At 42.1% G+C, this 22452-nt stretch overlaps 1 protein-coding gene across 1 annotated transcript in view; it reads left to right on the top strand.

The window, feature by feature from the left end:
- LOC307104466 (protein FAM149A-like) overlaps nucleotides 1-22109 on the top strand; it is a gene marked incomplete at its 5' end in the record, with an annotated part of 41825 nt that extends 19716 nt beyond the window's left edge. Inside the window, 10 exon segments of the mRNA XM_079779362.1 lie at nucleotides 2187-2329; nucleotides 4154-4276; nucleotides 6224-6252; nucleotides 10182-10339; nucleotides 11016-11224; nucleotides 13799-13919; nucleotides 15111-15203; nucleotides 15207-15239; nucleotides 16147-16225; nucleotides 19399-22109. Of these exon segments, the coding sequence (XP_079635488.1) occupies nucleotides 2187-2329; nucleotides 4154-4276; nucleotides 6224-6252; nucleotides 10182-10339; nucleotides 11016-11224; nucleotides 13799-13919; nucleotides 15111-15203; nucleotides 15207-15239; nucleotides 16147-16225; nucleotides 19399-19472 (1062 nt within the window). The 3' untranslated portion in view covers nucleotides 19473-22109.
- Nucleotides 22110-22452: the final 343 nt, after the last annotated feature.

Raw genomic sequence — 22452 nt, 5'->3', positions numbered from 1 at the left:
ACTGAATATGCATTTTGTTGCCCTGAGTTGTGGATTAGATTTCAGGTTCACACATCCCTGGAAGAAAAGATAACCAGGCGTTTGCTCTGGAGGCTGCCTGCTCAGTGTTGGTTCTCCTAATTCTGGTAATGTTCACATTCTTCTCCTTGACCTGAGGGCTGTAGGACTGTTGCCTCCCAACCGTCGAGAACACGTAGAAAGGCTGAAAGGTTTTCTTATCCACATTTCACTGTAGCCACAGTCCAAGAACCTCTTTAGGTCCGGCAGGAAAAATTAATACTCTGGCCTCACCCTAATAATCATGCTTCAGGATTTTTTTTCCATTGATTGAAAGAATCTGAATGGCCCTTTCTATAAAAGCCATTTTTCTTTTCAGTGGTATCATCAGAGAAAGAAATAGTTTGAACTTTTCAGATGTGCTTAGATGCAGTCTCACCCAAACATATGAGAAACATATGTCTGCATATTTATACACGTGTGTGTGTGTATACATCTATATATATAAAACCCTAAGTGACCGGTTGACAGTTTGACCAGTTGATCATTTAACTGGTTGCTATGATGTGCACTAACCACCAGAAGGCAGATGCTCAATGCAGGAGCTGCCCCCTGGTGGTCAGTGCACTCCCACAGTGGGAGCAACGCTCAGCTGACTGGTGCCAGATGCTGGGCTCAAGGCTGGTGAGCGGAGCTGCAGAGGCTCGAGCCTCTCCTGCCTCAGCGTCAGTGCTACTGAGCAGAGGCGGTGGCAGATGCAGTGGAGCCAGGGTGAGTGGGAGTGGTGTGGTGCCCGCCCCAGGCTTGGGCTCCTCCCTGGCTGCCTGCCACTTCATGCACTACTACATCCCTCAGGGATCCCTGTGAGGATCGGGCCAAAACCAGCAGTCCAACATCTCCAGAGGGGTCCTGGATTGGGGAAGGGTGCAGGCCAGGCTGAGGGACCCCACTGGTGCATGAATCTGTGCACTGGGCCTCTAGTATGTGTATATATATATATATATATATATATATATATATATATATATATATTAAAGAGATAATATGCAAATTGACCATCACTCCAACACACAAGATGGCCGCCCCCATGTGGACAGAAGATGGCCATCACAAGTTGGCCAGCAGGGGAGGGCAGTTGGGAGGGACCAGGCCTGCAGGGGAGGACAGTTGGGGGAGACCAGGCCTGCAGTGGAGGGCAGTTGGGGGCGACCAGGCCAGCAGCGGAGGGCAGTTAGGGGTGAGCAGGCCTGCAGGGGAGGGCAGTTGGGGGGGACCAGGCCTGCAGGGGAGGACAGTTAGGGGCAACCAGGCCTGCAGGGGAGGGCAGTTGGGGGTGACCAGGCCAGCAGGGGAGGGCAATTAGAGGAAAGCGGGCCCGCAGGGGAGCAGTTAGGCATCAATCAGGCTGGCAGGGGAGTGGTTAAGGAGTGATCAGGCTGGCAGGCAGAAGCGGTTAGGGGCAATCAGGCAGGCAGGCTGGCGAGCAGTTGGGAGCCAGCAGTCCTGGATTGTGAGAGGAATGTCCAACTGCCAGGGAACCTGAGCCTGTGCCCCCTGCCTGGTGGGGCTTGACAGGGAACCTGAGGCTGAACACCTCACCCTGTGGGGCTTGGAGGCAGGGGAGCCAGCCAGGTCTGGGTCTCGTGCAATTTTGAGGCGCGTGCAGATGGGCAGGGACTTGACTCTGGGTCCTGTGGCGTGCCCCAGACTCTGACAAGAGGGAGATTTTCTTATACATTTTACTAATTTTCTTTCTTCTCTGACACTTCTATTATAGAGAAAGGGCAAGTAGCAATATTAAAATATTTCCTCTAATTCCCTTTTAATGTGCACGATTTTGTGCACCGGGCCACTAGTGTGTGTGTGTGTGTGTGGTGTGTAAGTATCTATATTAAGATCTATGTCATTATGTATACCTATACCTATCACTTTATCTATGTGAAATCTCAAATATGTCTCAAAACTCATTTAGTAGATGATCTCTACTTAATAGTTACCAAAACTGTGGGTCAGAGTGGGATGCAGTTTATCAGAAGACTGAAAATTGCAGCACTGGTGTGTCTGATCACAAAATCCACTTATTTCAATCTTGTCATAATGGGTGCTTTAAACATGTTAGCATCATGGATTATGAAGCCGTTATGTCTACAACTTTCAGTCTTGTAACCAAATGTGCATTTCTGTTTTAGGAGTTTGACAAAGCCAGTGCACAGAAAGTACAGCAGCTATTCTGGGAGGTCGAGGAGATGTTATTCGAAGGGAAAGTGAGCCCACAGACCCAGAACCTCATGGCTGAGTGCAGCGAGTGGGCGAGACGATCCATCCATCTGAGGTAGGGGGTCATTCATAGTAATTCACCACAGTGGGTTTGGGAACCGCCCACTCCGGACTTGTTTAACACGATGAGTACATTTTGACTGAAACACTTGCCTGGTCAAAATGTGTATCCAGAACACGTGCCCTTTACTGAGATATGGCATCTTTTGGGATGGCGGCTGGGCAACTACTGAGACATCCCTATACTCAAGTTCACTTTAATGTCCGAGAAGCACAGTTAGCTCATCCTCAGAACAGATGCAAGATGGTAGGCCACCCTTTACCTCCATGCTCACTAGGATGTGAGCAACATGTGTGTGTCCTCAGTACTGAAAGTAGGGCACAGCTCGGGGGTGGAGGAGGGACAAAGTAATTATTTGCTGAATGATTAGATAGATGAACCTTACCATTGCACCAAGATTCCTTATGTAGGAAGGATCACTTGTTGTTTTTATATCCAAGATGGAGACTCTAGATTGGATATAAAGGGAAGTGTTTTCTTCTTTCAATAACTCAGCCAAACTACTTCGGGGGCAATCCATATAGGTTCTCCGAAGGTCCTCTGTTCCTTGTAGGGGGCAATCCATATAGGTTCTCCGAAGGTCCTGTGTTCCTTGGAGGGGGCAATCCATATAGGTTCTCCGAAGGTCCTCTGTAGGGGGAAATCCATATAGGTTCTCCGAAGGTCCTCTGTTCCTTGTAGGGGGCAATCCATATAGGTTCTCCAAAGGTCCTCTGTTCCTTGTAGGGAGCAATCCATATAGGTTCTCCGTAGGTCCTCTGTATTGTGCCTGGGGAGGTCAGTGACAATATTCATGCAGATATCAGCAGATCTTCTGGTGACATCCACCAGGTACCTTTAAAAAATTCTTGACTAGGTAGTTTTTTCTTTTTTCTTTTTAGGCCTCTGTAAGCCTCCCGCCTCAGAGAATGCAATAGGTCCCTTAGCTATTACTTGTGGGTGCTGACTTTTCTAGGCCTGGGGAGCCTACCAATGTGTCAGGAACTCAGAGCTGCTCCTGTCTCCGTTAACTCACATAGTTAAGATAAAAAAATGAAGGAGGGGAGGATAGAAGAAGAAACAATTGCCAGGAACATAAGCCAAGTCTACATATTTATAGATTTCTATTCATTACGTAGATTTAGTTAACATTTATAGAGAACTGTGTGCTTGCATTACCCGCCATCAGTGTTTTCAAACTTTTCCCTCTCATGGCACACGTAAACTAATTACTAAAATTCTGTGGCACACCAAACATATATTTTTTGCTGATATGACAATAAAAATAAGTGTAATTTTGAACCATTCACAAGTGATGGCTATTGTTGTACTGGCTATTGTCATTTTTTTATTTGACAATCTAAGGGAAAAGAAGTCAGTGTCCCTGGCTAAACAGGCAGGTATGACATGTTTTAAAAAATTCATGTGGCAAAATATATATATATTTTTTGATGTGCCACAGAATTTTAGTAATTAGTTTACGTGTGCTATGAGAGGAAAACAGTTGAAAACCAGTGCCCTAGATGTAAGGATCTGATAGACTTTATCTCTAGGTGACTGTTATCATTCTGTCCTGCCTACACAATCAAACAAATGGAGTCAGTGGCCTAGACGCCTGAGCACTTGGCCTCAAGTCTGCCAGTGGCAAGGACAGTCTGGCCTGTCCCTTAAAGCCTGTGGTTTTCAGTGATGCCGGGATACTTCCCATGTACCAGTATGTTCCTTATTGTTTCATACACGTTCCTTCAGAATAGTATTTTATATAACTTTTAAAGTTGCAAAACATTTTACCTTTTCCATAAAAATATTAATGGTTTTCTCTTTTTTTAAACCTTGCAGAGTATTAGGAAGACAGGTCATCCTGCCGACCGATGAAGGGGTCCGCCACTTCCAGGGCAGTGAGCCTCGCTTTGCAGGTCACAAATGCTCCCTGGATGCCCGTCAACTCAGCAGCATCAGGCAGTAAGTTCCTACAAGCTGCTTCCAAAAGGTAGTTTTTTGTTTTGTTTTGTTTTTAATAGGAGAAATTTAATCTTTTTAAAAATATATATATTTTATTGATTTCTTACAGAGAGGAAGGGAGAAGGAGAGAGAGTTAGAAGCATCGATCAGCTGCCTCCTGCACACCCTCTACTGGGGATGTGCCCACAACCAAGGTACATACCATTGACTGGAATCGAACCTGGGACCCTTGAGTCCACAGGCCGACGCTCTATCCACTGAGCCAAACTGGTTAGGGCACAAAAGGTAGTTTTAATGGCATTTTAGTTATACTTTTTCATGTCTGTCTCAGGTGTGAGCCTCGACTTCACCACTTTGCAAATTTAGATTTCACTGAAGGACAGATACACAGCATCCTGGGTTATGAGAGAGTGCAGGCCAGGCTGAGGGACCGCCTTCTCCCTCCTCCCCCGCCCCAACCCTGTGCAAGAATTTCATGCACCAGGCCTCTAGTCATAGAAATGTTACTGGTGGACAGTGATATGTGATCAATTTGTACAATAGAGTAATAATCATGCTAATTTAAATATTATTATTTTTCTAACCAAAGGGTTTAGTTCTGGTATTATAAAATTCCGAGAGTTTTTCTTGCTTCAGTATATAATCTCTACTTTTCTGCCTAATACTGAAATGATAGGCATTCATTATATACGTGTGGAGAAGTATCATGTCAGCCAATTGCTCCATGGGGTCTCTGCTCTCTATGGTAAGGTCCGAGATTGTAGCAAACTCATGGTAACTCAAGAACAAATACTTTCTTTAAGCAGTGAATTTTAAGTACCTATATTAGATAACATCCTACCTAATAATAGACAAATATGCAAATTGACCCTACCTCCAACACACCCACAAAGCCACGCCCACAAGGCACGCCCACCATCCGATCAGAGCAGGTATGCAAATTAACCCAACCAAGATGGCTATAGCCACAGAGAGCAAGGTTTCCTAGGTAACAGAGGAAGCCAAGCTTTCCGCCTGCCCTTGCCAGGCCTAAGCCTCCACTCAAGCTACAAAGTTTCAATTATAGAAGGTAAACAAATTCAAACAGAAATGGCGGCAGAATGGAGCTTGAGAGAGCAGGCCAGGGTTGCTCCCGGCAACAGGGGAAGCAAAGCTTTCTGCACACCCTGGCCGGGCCCACCCGCTTAAGGCTACAAAGTTTCAATTATAGAAGGAAAATAAATTCCAGATACCAGGGCCTCCACTTGGGTTGCCAGGGGACGTGGCTGGCCTGCAAACCACCACAGGCCCCTCGCTCAGGCCTCCCCACGCCCCAAGGGAACCCCACTCTGATCAGGGACACCCTTCAGGGCAAACCAGCTGGCCCCACCCCTGCACCAGGCCTCTATCCTATCTAATAAAAGAGTAATATGCAGATTTATCATCACTGCTACACACAATATAGCTGCTCCCATGTGGTCAAAGATCCTGCCCCCATGTGGACACAATATGGCCACCACAAGATGGCCAGCAGGAGAGGGCAGTTGGGAGGCACCCATCCTGCAAGGGAGGGCAGTTGAGAAGGACCAGGCCTGCAAGGGAAGGCAGTTGGAGGTGATCAACCCTGCAGGAGAGGGTAGTTAGGGGTGACCAGGCCGGCAGAAGAGAGAAGTTGGGGGCAAAGGGGCTGGCAGCGGAGTGGTTAGGGGGTGATCAGGCTGGCAGGCAGAAGCGGTTAGGGGCAATCAGGAAGGCAGGTAGGCAAGCAGTTGGGAGCCAGCAGTCCTGAATTGTGAGAGGGATGTCCGACTGCCCGTTTAGGCCCGATCCCATGGCAGTCAGACATCCCTCGAGGGGTCCCAGATTGGAGAGGGTACAGGCTGGGCTGAGGGACAACCCCCCTCCATGCACGAATCTTATGCACCGGGCCTCTAGTTATTAATAATATTGTATTTTCTGTTGACACAGGAAGAAGAAAACAGAAAGAAAAATTAAAAGTCGCTGAGGCTAAATGTCCGCAGGGACTCATTTCCCATATTAACACTGATCTAATGAGTGTTCCCCAGTCCAGAAGTTTTGAAACTCAAAGCATCTCCCTGGTTTCTCATCTTAATCCACCCTCCACCGCCCCCCCCCCCCCCCGCCCCCTAGTCTGCTTTCCCCCTAGTCTCTCTCTTTTTTTCAGTTTTTATACCTTTGGCTTCAGTTTGTCAAGATTAGTATTCTATTAAACTTTATTATCAAGATATTCGGGTCTGTTTGTTAATAAAACTAATTTTTAAAATACTTATTTCATGGAGTTTAATAGAATCACCATATTCTTTAATAGAGTGGGGGCATGCAGATTTGAAACTTTCCATCAGCTTTGAGCTGTAGCACTGTTTCCATATTTTTGAAGAGAAAATATGTTTGCCCCAATATTTTTAGCCAGTTTGCAGGTTACAAATGTTCTCATCTCCTCCCATCAAAGTGATAAAAGGATCAGTCAGCGAGTATACACTGGGTTCATCCAACATTTATTGAGTGGGTGTGAAGTGAACTGTAATAGGTGTCTTGAAGAGATATGGAGATGAAGAAAGAATAGTCCCTGACCTAGTAAATCAAAAAGCATAAAACAAGTCAGATGCAATACATTCTGCGGATGATGTGCAAAAGCAATGTGCCTGAGGAGAATAAAGGAGTAGGAAGTCTGCATGGGTCATTTCAGGCCCATCAAAGGCACGGAGGAATGTAAGATGGGGCACGTTTAGGGAACAGTGATTGGACTTCGGGTTAGAGGATGGGATACTGGGACCTACCGAGGCATTGTGGCAAGACCAGAGCATTTGGAATCAAGAGACCTATAGGGGGAATTATATTGGACGTGTTGATTAAACTTTTCTAAACTTTAGGTTCCTAATCTGTAGAATGACGACAGTTACATGATTGTGGTGAGGGCAATATCATGTAAATATATGACAGTCACTAACACAGCACCTAGCAACTAACGATCTTAGTAAATTTTTGTTGAATTGCGTTCTTACTCAAAGACCTAGTGGAAAGTGAAGCTTATTCATGGGAGACCTTTGGGAGTACTAAGGAGTTGGGATTTTGTGTCTCGCACAGCCCATCTTGTGTAGAGGGGAGCAGAGAAAAGGGGTTTGAGTGGGTTCCTGGTCTCAAGCTAAATATAATTAGTTGGCGGGAGTCCAGCCATGCCACACACACATGCCCACACACAAGATGAGGCAATCGCGTAGGTAGTAGAGTGAATGAGAGGTTGAGCTTTGGGTATAGACTACAAGTTTGGAGCCTGATATCCTGATTTGTTAGCTTTGTGTCTTGAATCAGCCCCTTTCCTTCAAAACTGGTTTCATTACCTATGTGACCTATGAGAATTAAAGGAGACAAGACATTGTATGGGATAGAGTAGGCACTCAATAAGTGTTAGTTTTATTATTGCAAACAGATGCTAATTATATGTCTTATATCATATCATATTATGTTATATTACATTTCATTATATTATAATAGTTATATGTCCTTTAACTCATAAATGTTGTAGGGTTCAAAGGAAAAACAGCATACCCTTCACAAAGTAGAGCAAGCATGTCAAATTAGTGGCCTGCGGGCCCATGCTGCCCACAACAAATATTTTTGCAGCCCAGCCAATATAACGATATGTAAGAAATGTTTTAATAAAAATTTCATAACTTAATTTTTACAATATCCTGTTATTCATAATTATTAATAATGAACTACAACGTTCACTAACGACTGATTACTATAATTGTGTTGCATTAATTTCCCTTACACTCCTTACACGCAGGCACACCATTTCTCTCTACTGATACTAGCAGCAAACATTTTAGCAGCCAATTGCCACGTCTTTAGTCTTGTACTGACTTGTTTGGTGTGTGCAACAGGAAATATTTCGCTTTCGGAGAACAAGAAAAATAGGTTTATTTGTGTTATACTTATTAATTTGTGCAGTTATTTAGTGTATGGTAAGTTAATGTTCAAGAAAAAATATTAATTTTTATTAAAATGTTCTATTATTTTATGTTAACAATTACTCATTTATTTCAGCCCTTTGTATTCAGCATGTCTTTATCAAAATAAGTCTACGTTTCTATGAAAATTGAAGCTTTTGTTTTTTTTGCAGCCCACATAAACTTAAACCTTGTTTATTTGGCCTGTGTTAGCTTTTGAGTCTGACATGCTTAAAGTAGAGTAAGACCTTAACTGAGTCTTAAACAATAAGCAAGACTTGGTAAGCTGAAAAGGAAGGGGAGGTACTCAAGGCAGAGGCAAAATATGCACCAAGCATAGGAGCAAGGCTACAGAATGCCTTTGTGAGATTGAAAGGACACAGGCCTGAACAGGGCGTGCAGTTCGGTGAGTAGTGGTTAAAAACAGGAATATCTAACAGGACTGCTTTCTTCTCCAGTGTGCAGGCTTTACAATAAGGCTTATTTGCTTTTGTTGTTGTAAGTTTTGGTCTCTTGAAACTGCTCTGACAGGTTCAACATCATTTCTCACTTTGCATAGTAAAATATGCAGAGAGGATTACATGGAAACAAACAGTTGATAATAACATGGAACCTTTAAACATCAGGCAGAAGAAATAAACTTTGAGAAATAGGAACATTCCACAGATGTCCCCATTTCTCAAGTTTATTTATTTTGCCTGATGATATCTAAGCAGTTATTTACAGGTATTTTGTGGTTTTTAATAGTTTTAAAAAATGTTTTCCACATCTATTTTGAGGTTCTTTTTTGAATAAATGCTGAAAGAAAATGCATGGACAACACAGGTAAAAGTACAAATAATTACTAATAGAACTTATTTTGAAATAGTCAAAGCATTCTAGTGGTAATTGCAACAGGTCTCCATTTATTCCTCTAACATTTCTTTTTACATTTATCCAACATGAGGAAAATGTATTGTGGTTGCTATGTCTATTCTTGACCCGGAATAGAATTCTAGTCTCAGATACCCTGTTCTTTTAGGTCTAAATGTTATTTTGAATCCTAGTTGGACATACTAAAGAACTGGAATAAAGAATTGATTACTGAGCCCTTAATTCATGCTTTCATGTTGTCTAATTTCACTCCCATAATAATTCTATGAAGTAATTGTCATTATTCCCAATTTGGAGATCAGGAAATTAAAACTCCACAGTAATCTTCCCATGATCACCAACCAGGAAGCAGTTAGAACTGGGATTTTAATTTAAGCCTTTGGATCTGGTGCTGGGATTTTTCCAGGTCTCATGCTGCTCCCAGGAAGCAGAGCGGGGAGCTGTGAAGTGCACGGGAGGAGAGGTCCAGAGCAAGCTGACCAGTCAGGAGCTGGGACACGTTTGCTCTGCTTCTCCTGGTCCTCCCCGTACCTGCCTCCCCCTGGGCTGCCCTGGAGGCTGCCTTCCCTGGCTGTCCTGCCCAGCAGCTGTCCGGGTGGGAGCTCAGAGGTTAGAGAAGAAGGAGGTGTGGTGTTGCTTTTCTCCCGGCTGCCAGGTCACGGTGTGTTGGTGGCCTTTCTCCAGGCAGCAACCCTTGTCCAGGCCCAAGTGTGGGCATGTGTCCCCACTGGGCTAAGCCTTGGGGAATTAAGCTGTTCCTTGTTAATTGCGCTCCCCACCTCTTTATAAACTCTAGTCCAGGCGTCCTCAAACTACGGCCCGCGGGCCACATGGGGGTGTTTTTGCCATTTTGTTTTTTTTAACTTCAAAATAAGATATGTGCAGTGTGCATAGGAATTTGTTCATAGTTTTTTTTTTAAACTATAGTCCGGCCCTCCAACCGTCTGAGGGACAGTGAACTGGCCCCCTGTTTAAAAAGTTTGAGGACCCCTGCTCTAGTCCCTTTATTGACTTTTCCTCCAATTAGCCAGTCTGAGTGTGCCGTTGCTTCCTGTGGATTCCTAGCAGGCGTTCCTGATGGCAATGGCTATGGATGCTTTTAAATTTTTATTGTTTTTACTTTTCTCAGATCCATCGCTTCTCCAACAATTTTTATAGTGATTTGAATGGTGTGATGACAATTCAAGCAAAACCGCTTCAGCAGAGACCGACCCATTTTGCCGACAGGACACAGTACATATGAGAAATAACCACCAGCCTCCTCCCTGTGCTGCGCACACGTGAACACCCGGTCTGTGGAGGGCATGAGAGAATGGGAATCACACTCAGGGCAGGACACAGCCAGTGTGTGAGGATAAGAACACGCTATTCATACATTGACCACAGAAGGATTACTGTTAGGTTGGGGCAGATAAGAAAAAGGGGCCCAGACAGCATGGTTCAGTGGTTGAGCATCGACCTATGAACCAGGAGGTGACGGTTCGATTCCCGGTCAGGGCACATGCCTGGGTTATGGGCTGGATCCCCAGTAGGGAACGTGCATAAGGCAGTTGATCAATGATTCTCTCTCATCATTGATGTTTCTCTCTCGCTCTCTCCATCTCCCTTCCTCTCTGAAATCAATAAAAATATATTAAAAAAAGAAAATGAAATAGGGAATGCAGCAGTGAATTCATAATCTTATGGGCTATAATGTTTGATCATAAACAATGAGAAACTTAGATCTTTTCTCTCTATTGATGATTCTTCATTGAAATTGGAACAGAATTGGAAATGATAATTTGTTTATCCTTTCAACAAATAGGAGTATTTTTAGGAGCCAGGCACTGTTCTCGATGGTGTTTGGTCATGGGCAAATGTTCCCTATTCTCACAGAGTTTGCATCCCAGTAATTAACTTGATTTCCCTTCCCCAAGAATGAACAAGAGGACAAATCACTGAGTGTGGGGGCTAGTGCCCTTTCTGCGACCCGCCACCGTCTGGGACGAATCTCAGACTCCTGCCGACCACAGACTCCTGGAAAGAAAACACCGATACACAGGAGGCTGCCTTCTCTCACTTCGGACTCACAGAGAATGAAAACCCCCAATGTGGACAGTGAGGAGGTGCTTAGGGGAACAAGACTGTAAGTCCTGCTTCTCTCACGGTAAACCAAAGTCACAGAGGACAGAGGCCCTTGTCACTTAGGGCTCATGGATTTTTCTAGAGAAGGCATCCTCTGTCAAACTTATGTGGACACTTTTCAAAGTTGTTTATGCATTTGAATATTGACATGAATTGAATATTTAATATTTGAGTATTTGGCATGAATTTTGTTTCAGCTGTATTTACAGCAGTTCTTAGCTGTATTTATAACTTATTGGCACCCCCATTGTGTTGTCTCGCTTTGGGGACACTACCTGGACCTTCATGCCACAGGCTTTCTGCAGCAAGGGAGGGAGTTATTAAAGGTCCCCCTGCGCCTGGCCACTGTGACTCAGTGGTTGAGCATCGACCCATATACCAAGAGGTCACAGGTTTGATTCCCAGTCAGGGCACATGCTCTTGTTTCAGGCCGATCCCCAGTGGGGAGGCATGCAGGAGGCAGCAGATCGTTGTTGATGCATCGATGTTTCTAGCTCTCTCTCTCTCTCCCTTCCTCTATCTCTAAGAACAATAAAAACATATTTTAAAAAATAAAGGTGGAAGGTGGAAGCACTGGCCAGTGCTTAGCCAGTAATTGGGCTCTTTTAAGATGGGTTCACAGTGCCACTTCCAGCTTTTTCACAGGTCAGTGTGTCTTGTACAGTTTGGAGCTGGAATTCCCAGCTTTAGGTGGGTCTGACCTGTTCATTCTTTCAGGACCCTTCTCCCTCCTGCGTTCTCACTGTGGCTGCCTGGGACCCATTCCTCACCCACGCCCGGGCCAAGAGCACGTGACTGGTTCGCTCCTCTTCCTCCCAGTCTGCCTGAGCTCCAATATCAAAACCTTTCCTATTTCCTATTGAAGTGAGTTTGGACACTTCCAACTGTACATTCCCTATTATTTCAGGCCCCTCCCTTTCTGTAGACATGTGTTTTCCAATATTGCCATGCTCAAGGGCCCTTTTATACTCTATTTCCAACTGTCCCAAACCTATGGAATTTTAATATTCCAAAAATATACTGTGCAGTTCATGTACCTTTTTTATATCTGTGATTTACACATTAAAAGAGTAAGATTATTTTTGTCCCATCAAAAACCAATGTTTGTCTTTTTTTTCTAATACTAACATTATCTTACTATGGTAGAATGTAGTACTTTTTACATACTTTCTTAACATTATTCATATTTTCCATATTATTATATATTTTCAAAATCATAACTTTAATGACTATATTCATGTGGGTATGTGTAATTTATTATTTCTTTATTATTGAGTTTTTTGTCTATATGTTCATTATTGTAATGTGCTGTGTAATTTTATGTAAATCTAAATAAGATGTCTTCAAATTGCTTCCTGGTGATACAGTCCTAGAGCTAAAGACACCAGGTCAAAGGTTGTGGATATTTTTAAGGCCCTTGAACGTTTTTTCAAAGTTCGTCCCAGAATGGTTCTACCAATTGATAGGCTCACTGACAATACATGAGACTATCTTTTTCCTTTAGCTGCAAAACTTGGGGTAGTATGTGTCTTTCAAAACTTGATAGGTCAAAAAGGGTCTCATTTTAATTTTCACAACTTTATTATTCATGAATCAATGAATTGTAATCTGTTTCTAGAATAGCCATCTGTAGTCTTGTGCATGAGCCAGGCAATTTATTTTTCACTGTCAATATCTGATATGGAAAGCCTCCTATCATCATTAGTCTTTTACTTTTTATGAAAATTTATTCTCCAATACCATCTTGTAAAATTTTTTTAAAAGCTTCACATTGGATTTCAGAGCTTTAAATTTGTTGAAGATGTAGGAATAACTGACATTTTTACGATATTTAGTTTGCCCATTAAGAAACATATTTTGCCTCCCCATTTTTATGACTATTCATGAAGTTTTGTTGTTTTCTGAATCTAGCCCCTGCACATTTATAATTAATTTCATTCTTTTAAAATATATATATTTTATTGATTTCAGAGAGGAAGGGAAAGGGAGAGAGAGATAGAAACATCAGTGATCAGAGATAATCATTGATAGGCTGCCTCCTGCATGCCCCACACTGGGGATCCAGCCCACAACCTGGGCATATGCTCTGACTGGAAATCGAACCATAACCTCCTGGTTCATAGGTCGATGCTCGACCACCGAGCCCTGTCAGCGAGGTTTAATTTTGTTCTTTTATTGATCACTCTATTCCCTAAATTTCTACAGTGCTTATATTCAGAACCATGTGCCATAACATGTTGTCATATAAATTGCATTGCATTGTACTCTAATTGTTTATGTGTTTTCAATAACTTGTAATTTCCATAAGGGTCAGAACTAGATGTTCCATTACCTCTCTGTTCTGCCCTGTGGCTAGAATAGCTGGTCACTGGGTCAACACAGGCTGACCGCGATTGCTGAGCAGGGAGAAGGTGACAGAGCTAGCTGGTGCCAGGCTCCTCCCACATTTGTCTTCCTGAACTCGGCTCCTCTCTCTTGGAAAGCCGACTATGATGAAGAGCTCACATCAGGAGCTGTGTAAGGTCTGTCCTGTCTTGACTCCCGGATGCTCAGTTCCGTGTTGTTGTGTTCACAGGCAAACTGGCCTGGACCTCATGTCCTCCCCACCCGTCCACACCGCACGGAGCAGGTTACCCCCCATCGGCCCCGAGCCCGCCGAGCAGAAGGTGGCAGGTCCTGGATCTCGCCCTGTCTCTGTAAGACAGATTGCATTATATTAAAGTGCACCATTTAACAAACAAACAACAACAAACAGCTTATAATCTTGGAACTTTGCAGTGAAATCATTAACATAAAATGTCCCCATAATCTGCTCCCTGAAAGTTAATGGTTTGTGAGAATTTCCAGGGGCTGGGAGGGTTCATTCACTATTTTGTGAAATAAAAACATGGCTTAACCTAAATGAGGGAGCTTGGGTGTCCAGGAAATATCAGATGGTCAGGATGGTGTGCAGACAATAGCATGAAGGTGAGGTGAGGAGACAGGCAGATCTGTGTTGGAATCCTGCCACCCAGTCTCTCTGTGATTTGGTATAAATGAATCTCTCTGAGCCTCAATTTTGTGATCTATCAAAGGGCAATAATAATTGCTACCTCAAAAAATTGTTACATGGATTCAGTGAATGTAAAGATGTTAAATAATGACTGGCATAAATGAGGAGCTCAGTCACATACCCCTGCCATTTTTATCTGCTCTCATTTTTCCTGCTGACTTTCTATGTTTACTGCAATGTAAAGGCAATCCCTTCTTCAGCCAAGATCAGCTCAGCCCTGCAGTTGGAAAAGGTCTGGGAAAGCTATGCTGCCGGTCACAGGCATAACCATATTTCATAATGAGCACACGCTTTGCTATGATACAGGTAGCTTGTGTCTATTTTACAGAACACAGAAGCACCCTGGTTGTGGCAACATAAGGCTTAGAGAGAGAACAAACGCCGAGGCAATGTTTTCTCCTGCATTCCCTGTGCCTCCCTGAGCAGAGCCATGGACCCATGCCCAGGAGGTCGGAGTGGCAACGCTTCAGTATTTAATCTTAGAATATTGAGGCTGAGCGTGAAATCACAAAAGAAGGCAAATATCACCGTAAAAAAATTCCGATGCTTCACAACTGCAATACTACATTTTTATTATAGTTTAGTACAAAGAATTTGATGTAGAAAGGTTTTTTACCCATATTTGCCAATTAGGACATTAATATTTTATTAGGCTAAATAACACAATTCTACAATTAAGATATTTTTATATTTATGCTTAATAGATCTTATGTTTAACAACGTATAAATAAGTTTTCAAATAAGTGAATAAATGAATGACTAAAGGAGTGAAGCATGTATAGATTTTTTTTAAGGTTTGAATTTTATTTAAACAATAACATTATCTCTCATTTAGTGCAGAGGAAGGCATGCACAAAGCCGTGTTCTAAGTGCAGGACCCGATAGTGTAGAACGATCACCTCTTCGAGAAAGATCTCTGACTGTGGAATAGTTTTCAAGGCCCAGCACAACCCATACGTTCCGGGTAGGTTCTCTGTTAACCATACTTTGTTTTTATTTTTGCTTTAATTAGAGTGTTTGGGTGACATTGGCTAATAGGATCATACAGGTTTCGAGTGTACATTTCCATATGCATGATCTGTATACTGCATTGTGTTAACTATACTTTGGTTTTTTAAAATATCCAACCCATGCCTGGCCGGTGTGACCCAGATGATTGAGTCTTGTCCCATGTACCAAAAGGTCACTGGTTCAATTCCAAGTCAGGGCACATGACTGGGCTCAATCCCCAGTAAGGGATGTGCAAGAGGCAGCTGATCAATGTTTGTCTCCCTCTCCCTTCCTGTCTCTCTAAAAACAATAAAAACATATTTAAAAAACTATCCAGCCCAAGTGCCCATCCATAGACAAGTGGATAAAGAATTTGTGCCACATACACATACATACATTCAATGGAATATTAGTCATAAAAAAGAATGAAATTTTACCATTGGTGACAGCATGAAATAAGGCAGTCAGAGATAGACAAGTACCATATCATTTCACTTATATGTGGAATCTAAAGAACCAAATAAATAAACAAAATAGAAACAGGCCCATAGCTACAGAGAACAGACTGATGGTTGCTAGAGTGGAGGGGGGATGGGGAAGTACAGATGGGTAGTTACAGAATAGTCACGGGGTTGTAAGTACTGCATAGGGAATACAGTCAATAATATTGTAACATCTGTTGATGGTGCCAGGTGGGTCCTGGAAATACCAGGGAAATACTTTGTAAAGTATACGATTATCTAACCACTATGCTGTACACCTGAAATCTATACAAAATAATATTGAATGTAAAAAATATATACTTTTGACTAAATGTCAAACAAGGAAAAAAGTATCTGAAACAATAAAGCTCATCCCTCGTTTTCTTTTTCTTCTGACAGTCAGACACCCCTCGGAAAGGTTCATTGACTCTGATGGCGTTTGCTGGTCACACCTGGGCAGGTCAAGGTTTGCTGACAGGTCAGTGCTCTGCATGTATAAATAAAATGATGTAACGTGTGAAATGGTACTTTTTGGAAAAGAAGTTGAAGATTGCTACCTGGGTAGGACTGTGGTGGACCCCGTCAGAGGAAATACCAAGGGTTTGTGGTCTACAACCAGACCTCAGAAATCTCTATAAAGAGCAAAACTGCAAAGGCAAGCTGTAGGTGTAGAGGAAAATGCCCAAATGCTTGTTAATCAACTTAAGATCTCACCCTCAGAAAAATGAATAAATAAAAAGGGGGGTGGGGGGCGGGGAAAGGCTGCCTTGTGAGTCCTCTGGGAAATTAGTGTCTCCTTCAGCTGTGGAGCTTCATGCTTTTCTCCTCAATGAACCCCTAATCTTAGATTCTCTTTGAAGATCTAATGATAAAGATGCTTAATAAAATTAATACATGCTAGTACACTCTAATTATTTATGTAGAGTTTTACAGATAAGTGTGCTCTTCGAAAAATAAAGTTTCTCATCTGAATTCAAGCCAATGATGTTTTAATTTTCAAACTATGACCAACATTTTTTTTCAAATGCAAAAGACTGATCAAAATGAACTTTTATTGTTGCAAAATACTTTTTCATCTTTAACTGCCTCTGATCACTAACACACCATTGCTACTGCTTATATGTATGAGAGGATAATATCGAATTTGTGAAATCATTCAAACAACAGTCAAGGGTAATGAAAAATAAAGCACCTGGTCAAATCACCATAGGCAAGATGACATTTGGAAAAGAATGTTACTGGAGTCTAAATACGTGGACACTGGCTCCTAAGGGAACCAAGTAGTGCTTGTCCTGTGGCACACACGTGCTTCAGTTATGACCAGCATTTTTATTCAGGGAGGCCACATGGCATTGTCATGAGGTGTGCCACCCTGGAATCAAGGTTTATTTTTCTTTTTTTGAAATCTTTTTATTGATTTCAGAGAGTAAGGGAGAAGGATAGAGATAGAAACATCGATGATGAGAGAGAGAATCATAGATCATGCCCCACACTGGGGATCGAGCCCTCAACCTGGGACTATGTCCTGACCAGTAATCAGACCGTGACCTCCTGGTTCATAGGTCTATGCTCAACCACTGAGCCACGCCGGCTGGGCTCAAATGCTTGGTTCCCATCCTGGCTCTGCCCCCTACCAACCGAGCAATCTTTGGGTTGTCTCAATCTCTCTCTGGGCCTCAGTTTCTTCTTTTATAACAGGCTGGCTGATAAAATAATTATTTGGAAAATTTATGGAAAGGACCTAGCTAGAGGCCAGAAAGACATTGTTTGCTGTAAATGTTCATAATACAAATTATGACCATTTGTATTACAGATCATCTGACATGTAAAGGATAATTGCTATTTTCAGGGAAACACTTCATATATTATAATTAAAAATAAATTTAGCAAAATTGAAGCATTGGAACAACACAGGTTTGTTGCATCACCCTTGTGTAGTTCTGTAGCAGAGTGATGTCAAAGATTCTTTAGCCCTTTGAGATTTTTCTCCAATGCTTAATCCCTCCAGGCTGCTGTACCTTTCCATTGCCTTTTTTTTTAAATCTTTATTGTTCAGGTTATTACAGATGTTCCTCTTTTTTCCCCTCATAGCTCCCCTCCACCCGGTTCCCAACCCACTCCAGGCCTTCCTCCCCGCCCCCCACTGACCTCATCCATAGGTGTAAGCTCTTTGTCTAATCTCTTCCCGCAACCCCCACCACTCCTTCCCGGGAGAATTGTCTGTCTGCTCCCTTTCCATGTCCCTGATTCTATTACAGTCACCAGTTTGTTCTGTTCATCAGGTTTTTTATTCATTTGATTTTTAGATTCACTTGTTGATAGATATGTATTTGTTGTCTCTTTGTTGTTCATAATTTTATCTTTACCTTTTTCTTCTTCTTCCTCTTCTTAGAGAATACCCTTCAGCATTTCATATGCTTTTTTTTTTTTTTTTCTTATACATTCCCTAGCGTTGCTCGCTGTCATGGTCAGTGACAATAGTTCTTTCTTTAAGAGACAGCCACGCTACATTAGCAAGTATTGCTTTTAACAGAATCATAGTTGGTCATGCAGAATGAGACACCCACGTTTGTTTAGTAATAAATTACAATGTACTAACTGCTCACTCTGTGCCAAGTTCTGTGCTAAAGGCAGAGATTCAAACACCAAGGACATTTTGTTCTGTGCCTGAAGGAACATTCAGGCTAGTGGGGAGATGGAAAGGGCTGTGGGAGTGGCGAGCAGGACCACCTGGCTGGATATGCAGGTGGGCAAAGGGGCAGAGAACCTTCCTGGAGGAGGCATGAGCCACCGAATTGGGAGGAACAGCCTGTGGTATGTGAGAGAGAAAGGAGTGAAGGCTGATACGTATGGTTCTGTGGGAGATGCTGAAAGAGGGAACTCAAGGAATTTTGATGAAGTGTTTTGGAGACGTTGACTACAGCATGCTAAGTGGGGATATCAGCTAGTTTGTTGGGCACACAAGAGTGAGCTTAGGAGACGGAACTGGGCTCTGAATCTGCTTTAACTGCGCACTCCTGATTTTTCACCAAATCTAAGTCAGTGTAGGCTCCTTTCAGAAACCTGTGACAACAATTATTACTGACGGTCCGATTCTCTTTTTCATTTCTGTTGAAGGAAATGAGGGTGCATCAGAGAGATGTTTCTCTATTTCTAAGAATTTATTTTCTTTTTCTCTGACAAGCAAACATGTGGCCGCTTTTTTACCTTTGCTTCCAAGTCAAAAAGCATCTGGAGCTAATAACTTACCAACATATTGTTTTTGTGGCTGGAAAAAAAAGAGAGGAGGAGCTGATGGGGTGTCCCCAACAGTGGGAAGTCAGGTGACTTTGCTTCTACCCCTATGGGGCTGACAGAGCGCCCTATTCAACTGCCTGGGCCTTGGGACCCACCTCTGGGGAGACGGTCCCTGCACCCCACCTGCCTGGAAGGACACATGGCCAGCACGAGGCTCGGTGGGGATGAGCTCCTCTCCTTCTTCTCCACCCCAGATGGCAGCTTTTCACGTGGCTGTTTCCTGGTGTGTAAAAGTGACATTAAATGCCTTTTCTCTTTTTAAAAAATATCATCTGCATGGACTATACAAAACAATGCTTTTGAGAGCTGGAATTTTAACATGTCAATGAGAATTACTTTTGGTTGGTGTTTCAGGTTCGCAGTATCCACCCAAGTCTTTTCAGAGGACAGCTTTGACTTTAAGAAAGAGATTCCAAGTGGCATCTTGATGTTGCTGCCCCAGAATTGCAGCCTTTGCTGGGCCACCCAGAGCCTCCACGACCACTTGTCACTGGAAAAACAGAAGAACAAGTATTACCTTATGTGTCTGTTGGCCCGGCAGTCTGTGATATTGGACTGTCGGAGAGAAACGCACACAGATAAACAACTTAATTGTGAACACTTTGCCTTGTAAACACAATACAAGTCAAGCTCATCAATATGGATCCTTTAGGCTTTGCTCAGAGGAACCTCAGTTTATAATCCTTCCTTTTATCAACTATACACACATGCATAATTAGTGTACGAATTCATAAACTACTTAATATATATAGTAATATGCCATTTTGTAACTTTGTGTCTTGACATGTTTTTTGTGTCTCATTCCATGATTAATTCCATCCAAATCCTAATCACAAACAGATATTATTTCCTTCTTCAGAAAATAGCAGAGGCATCTTGGGTCCCATGTGCCAGTGTAAGATGGGGCTGTGCTGGTCAGTGTGCTGACTTTCTCATTCCCTTTTAAAAGGCAGTTTCGTCTTGAACCTCTTTGAGGAACGTCAGTGGTGACGTCTCCCAAGCCTATTTTGCTTTACTAGTTTTCATGTTCAAGTTCAGGTGGTCTTTTCAGAAGTATCCCCAGTTTATTGGTTTTTAAAATCAAGTGATTGATTTTAATTATGAATATAAACATAATTAAAATATATTGCATGTGGTTTCATCGTTATTGTTCACAACTGAAGTGTTCCTCCCTTGGACAGAAGGCTTCGAGCAGCATCTTCCCCTTCTCCTCACCACCTGAGCTTCCTCAGATGTCACCTCGGGGCATGGAGCCTTCCCGATCCCTCTGTCTAAAGCAGCAGCTCCCTCTGCTCTCTGTCTTCTTGCTCTGCTTTATTTTTCTTCTGAGCAGATCCCTATCTGACTTTCATGTGGAAAGTGGAATAGAGAATGTAAACGAGGCTTAACCAGTTGGAGGCAAGGCTCTGCGGTCATTTCTCTTTTCCTCTCTGCCCCGTTGTTTTCCTTTATCATGATTTAAATTTTTAAACTCGTTTTGATCTTTTCAGACCTCAACTTGTGTAATTCTTCTTTTCTATCAGAATTATATTTTAATGGTTTAATTTTTATTAATCCAAAATGAAGTTTATATCTATCTATCTACCTATCTATCTATGTATCTATCTATCTATCTATCTATCTATCTATCTATCTATCTATTCCTATGATTGTATAATGGGTTATTTTCAGACATATTTCTGGCTCTAAGAAGAGAGATCGTTGCCCACTTATAAATGTCTGGAAATTAAGAAGAGTGTTGGCACTTGGATTAGTGTTATCCAGAGCTTTGCCTCCAATTGGTACGTTCTCCTTTACATTCTCCACTTTAATTTCTATAGTCATGGAACATGTTAGGGAGTCAACATGATCACAGAGAATGATCACTGTGTCTATGGCTCTTCTGATTGCCACAGCTCTATAATTTAGGTAATATTCTCAATGCTTAGTAACCTACATGAAGAATTTTCTAACTATCCCTAAATATTATCTATAAAAACTTCCAAGATAGAGTATCAGTCCTAATTCTGCAGTTATCATACGTGAGGAATTTCTAGACATGTAAGCGGTCTGGAGTTAGGTGCTCTCTGGTCCATAATTACTGCTAACTGGGCCATTTCTACCTACCTGGGCCATTCAAGCTATTTTATATTGGTTCCAAGAACCATCCAAGTCCTTCCCTAATCAGCCCAGACTTCTTAAAAAGGATTGATATGCATCCTACACTAAAATTAGAGTATACAAAAGGAATTATTTTTTCATAGAGAACCACTGAAAAGGTTTAATAGTAGCTTTATTTTATTTGGCTTTGGAGTTGTGCAACAATTGAAAAATTCTATTATTTACATATATTGATAAAAGTACTGTAAAACATGGAGCCAAGTACAATGATCTTGATCCATATCTTCTAAATATTTTCAATTGGAAGATAAAGTACCAGTTTAGACATAACAAAAAGACTTGGCTCTGTCCCTGACTTTAAAAAACCTGCTCTCTGCACATGTTTTCATATCTGTATTAAAGATAATGTTCTACTTACAGGTTAATTGAGATTTAGAGGCTAGTAAGTAATTTTTATACCAAGGAGGGTGCTTCTTGAACTGGTTAGGTAAAAGATAGGACAGTGTTTTCATAATAATCATTGATAAATGAATCATCTTAAAATTTTTGTTAAAAATTGAAAAAGGCAAACTGAATTACTCCTGAGGTCAATCTATATATATATAAAAGCCCAGCAACAGGAACAGCGAAATGATTGGAACGACCAGTTGCAATGATGTGTACTGTGGCAGCCAACAGGCCTGATCTGGGCCCTGATCCGCTCCCCTCAACCTCCCGTGGCCCCTCCCCCCTGCCAGCCCTGCCCTTGATTGGCATCCCCCACCCTAATCAGGGGTGGGGCCAGCTGGCCATCCTCCAGCGGTCCCCTACATAGGCCCGATCTGGTGGCTGGCCAGCCTACCTTCTGAGCCTCCCCTTTACTGGCCCTCCGATAGGCCTAGATCTTGGGACAGGCCGAGGGACCTCACCCATGCATATTTTTGTGCACCAGGCCTCTAATTTTTAAATAAAGGTTAGAGACTACATTAATAAAATGTCTGTTAATTTATCCAAAACCAAAGAAGGAATGAAGGAATTGAAAAATAATATAAAAACATGTAAATTGAAAAATAATATAAAAACATGCTCAATTTTTAAAATATAACATAAGAGGAAATATCCATATTGTTATTCTGAACTAGGATGTAATTGCTATTCCAATTAAGAGTACATTTTTATAATATCATAAATCATTTGGGTATGATATTTTTATTGTCATTGTTTTCTTATGACCATAGATCATTGTCCAGGATTTTAAATTCTTTAATTTTTAATAAAATATAAAGTGTTGAAAGAGTTTTCAGAAATTTATTGCATTTATGAAAGCTT

Source organism: Cnephaeus nilssonii (genome assembly GCF_951640355.1).
Source record: "Cnephaeus nilssonii genome assembly, chromosome: 8".
Lineage (NCBI taxonomy): Eukaryota > Metazoa > Chordata > Mammalia > Chiroptera > Vespertilionidae > Cnephaeus > Cnephaeus nilssonii.
The sequence above is the reverse complement of the archived record's forward strand: the minus strand, read 5'-3'. Positions and strand labels throughout refer to the sequence as shown.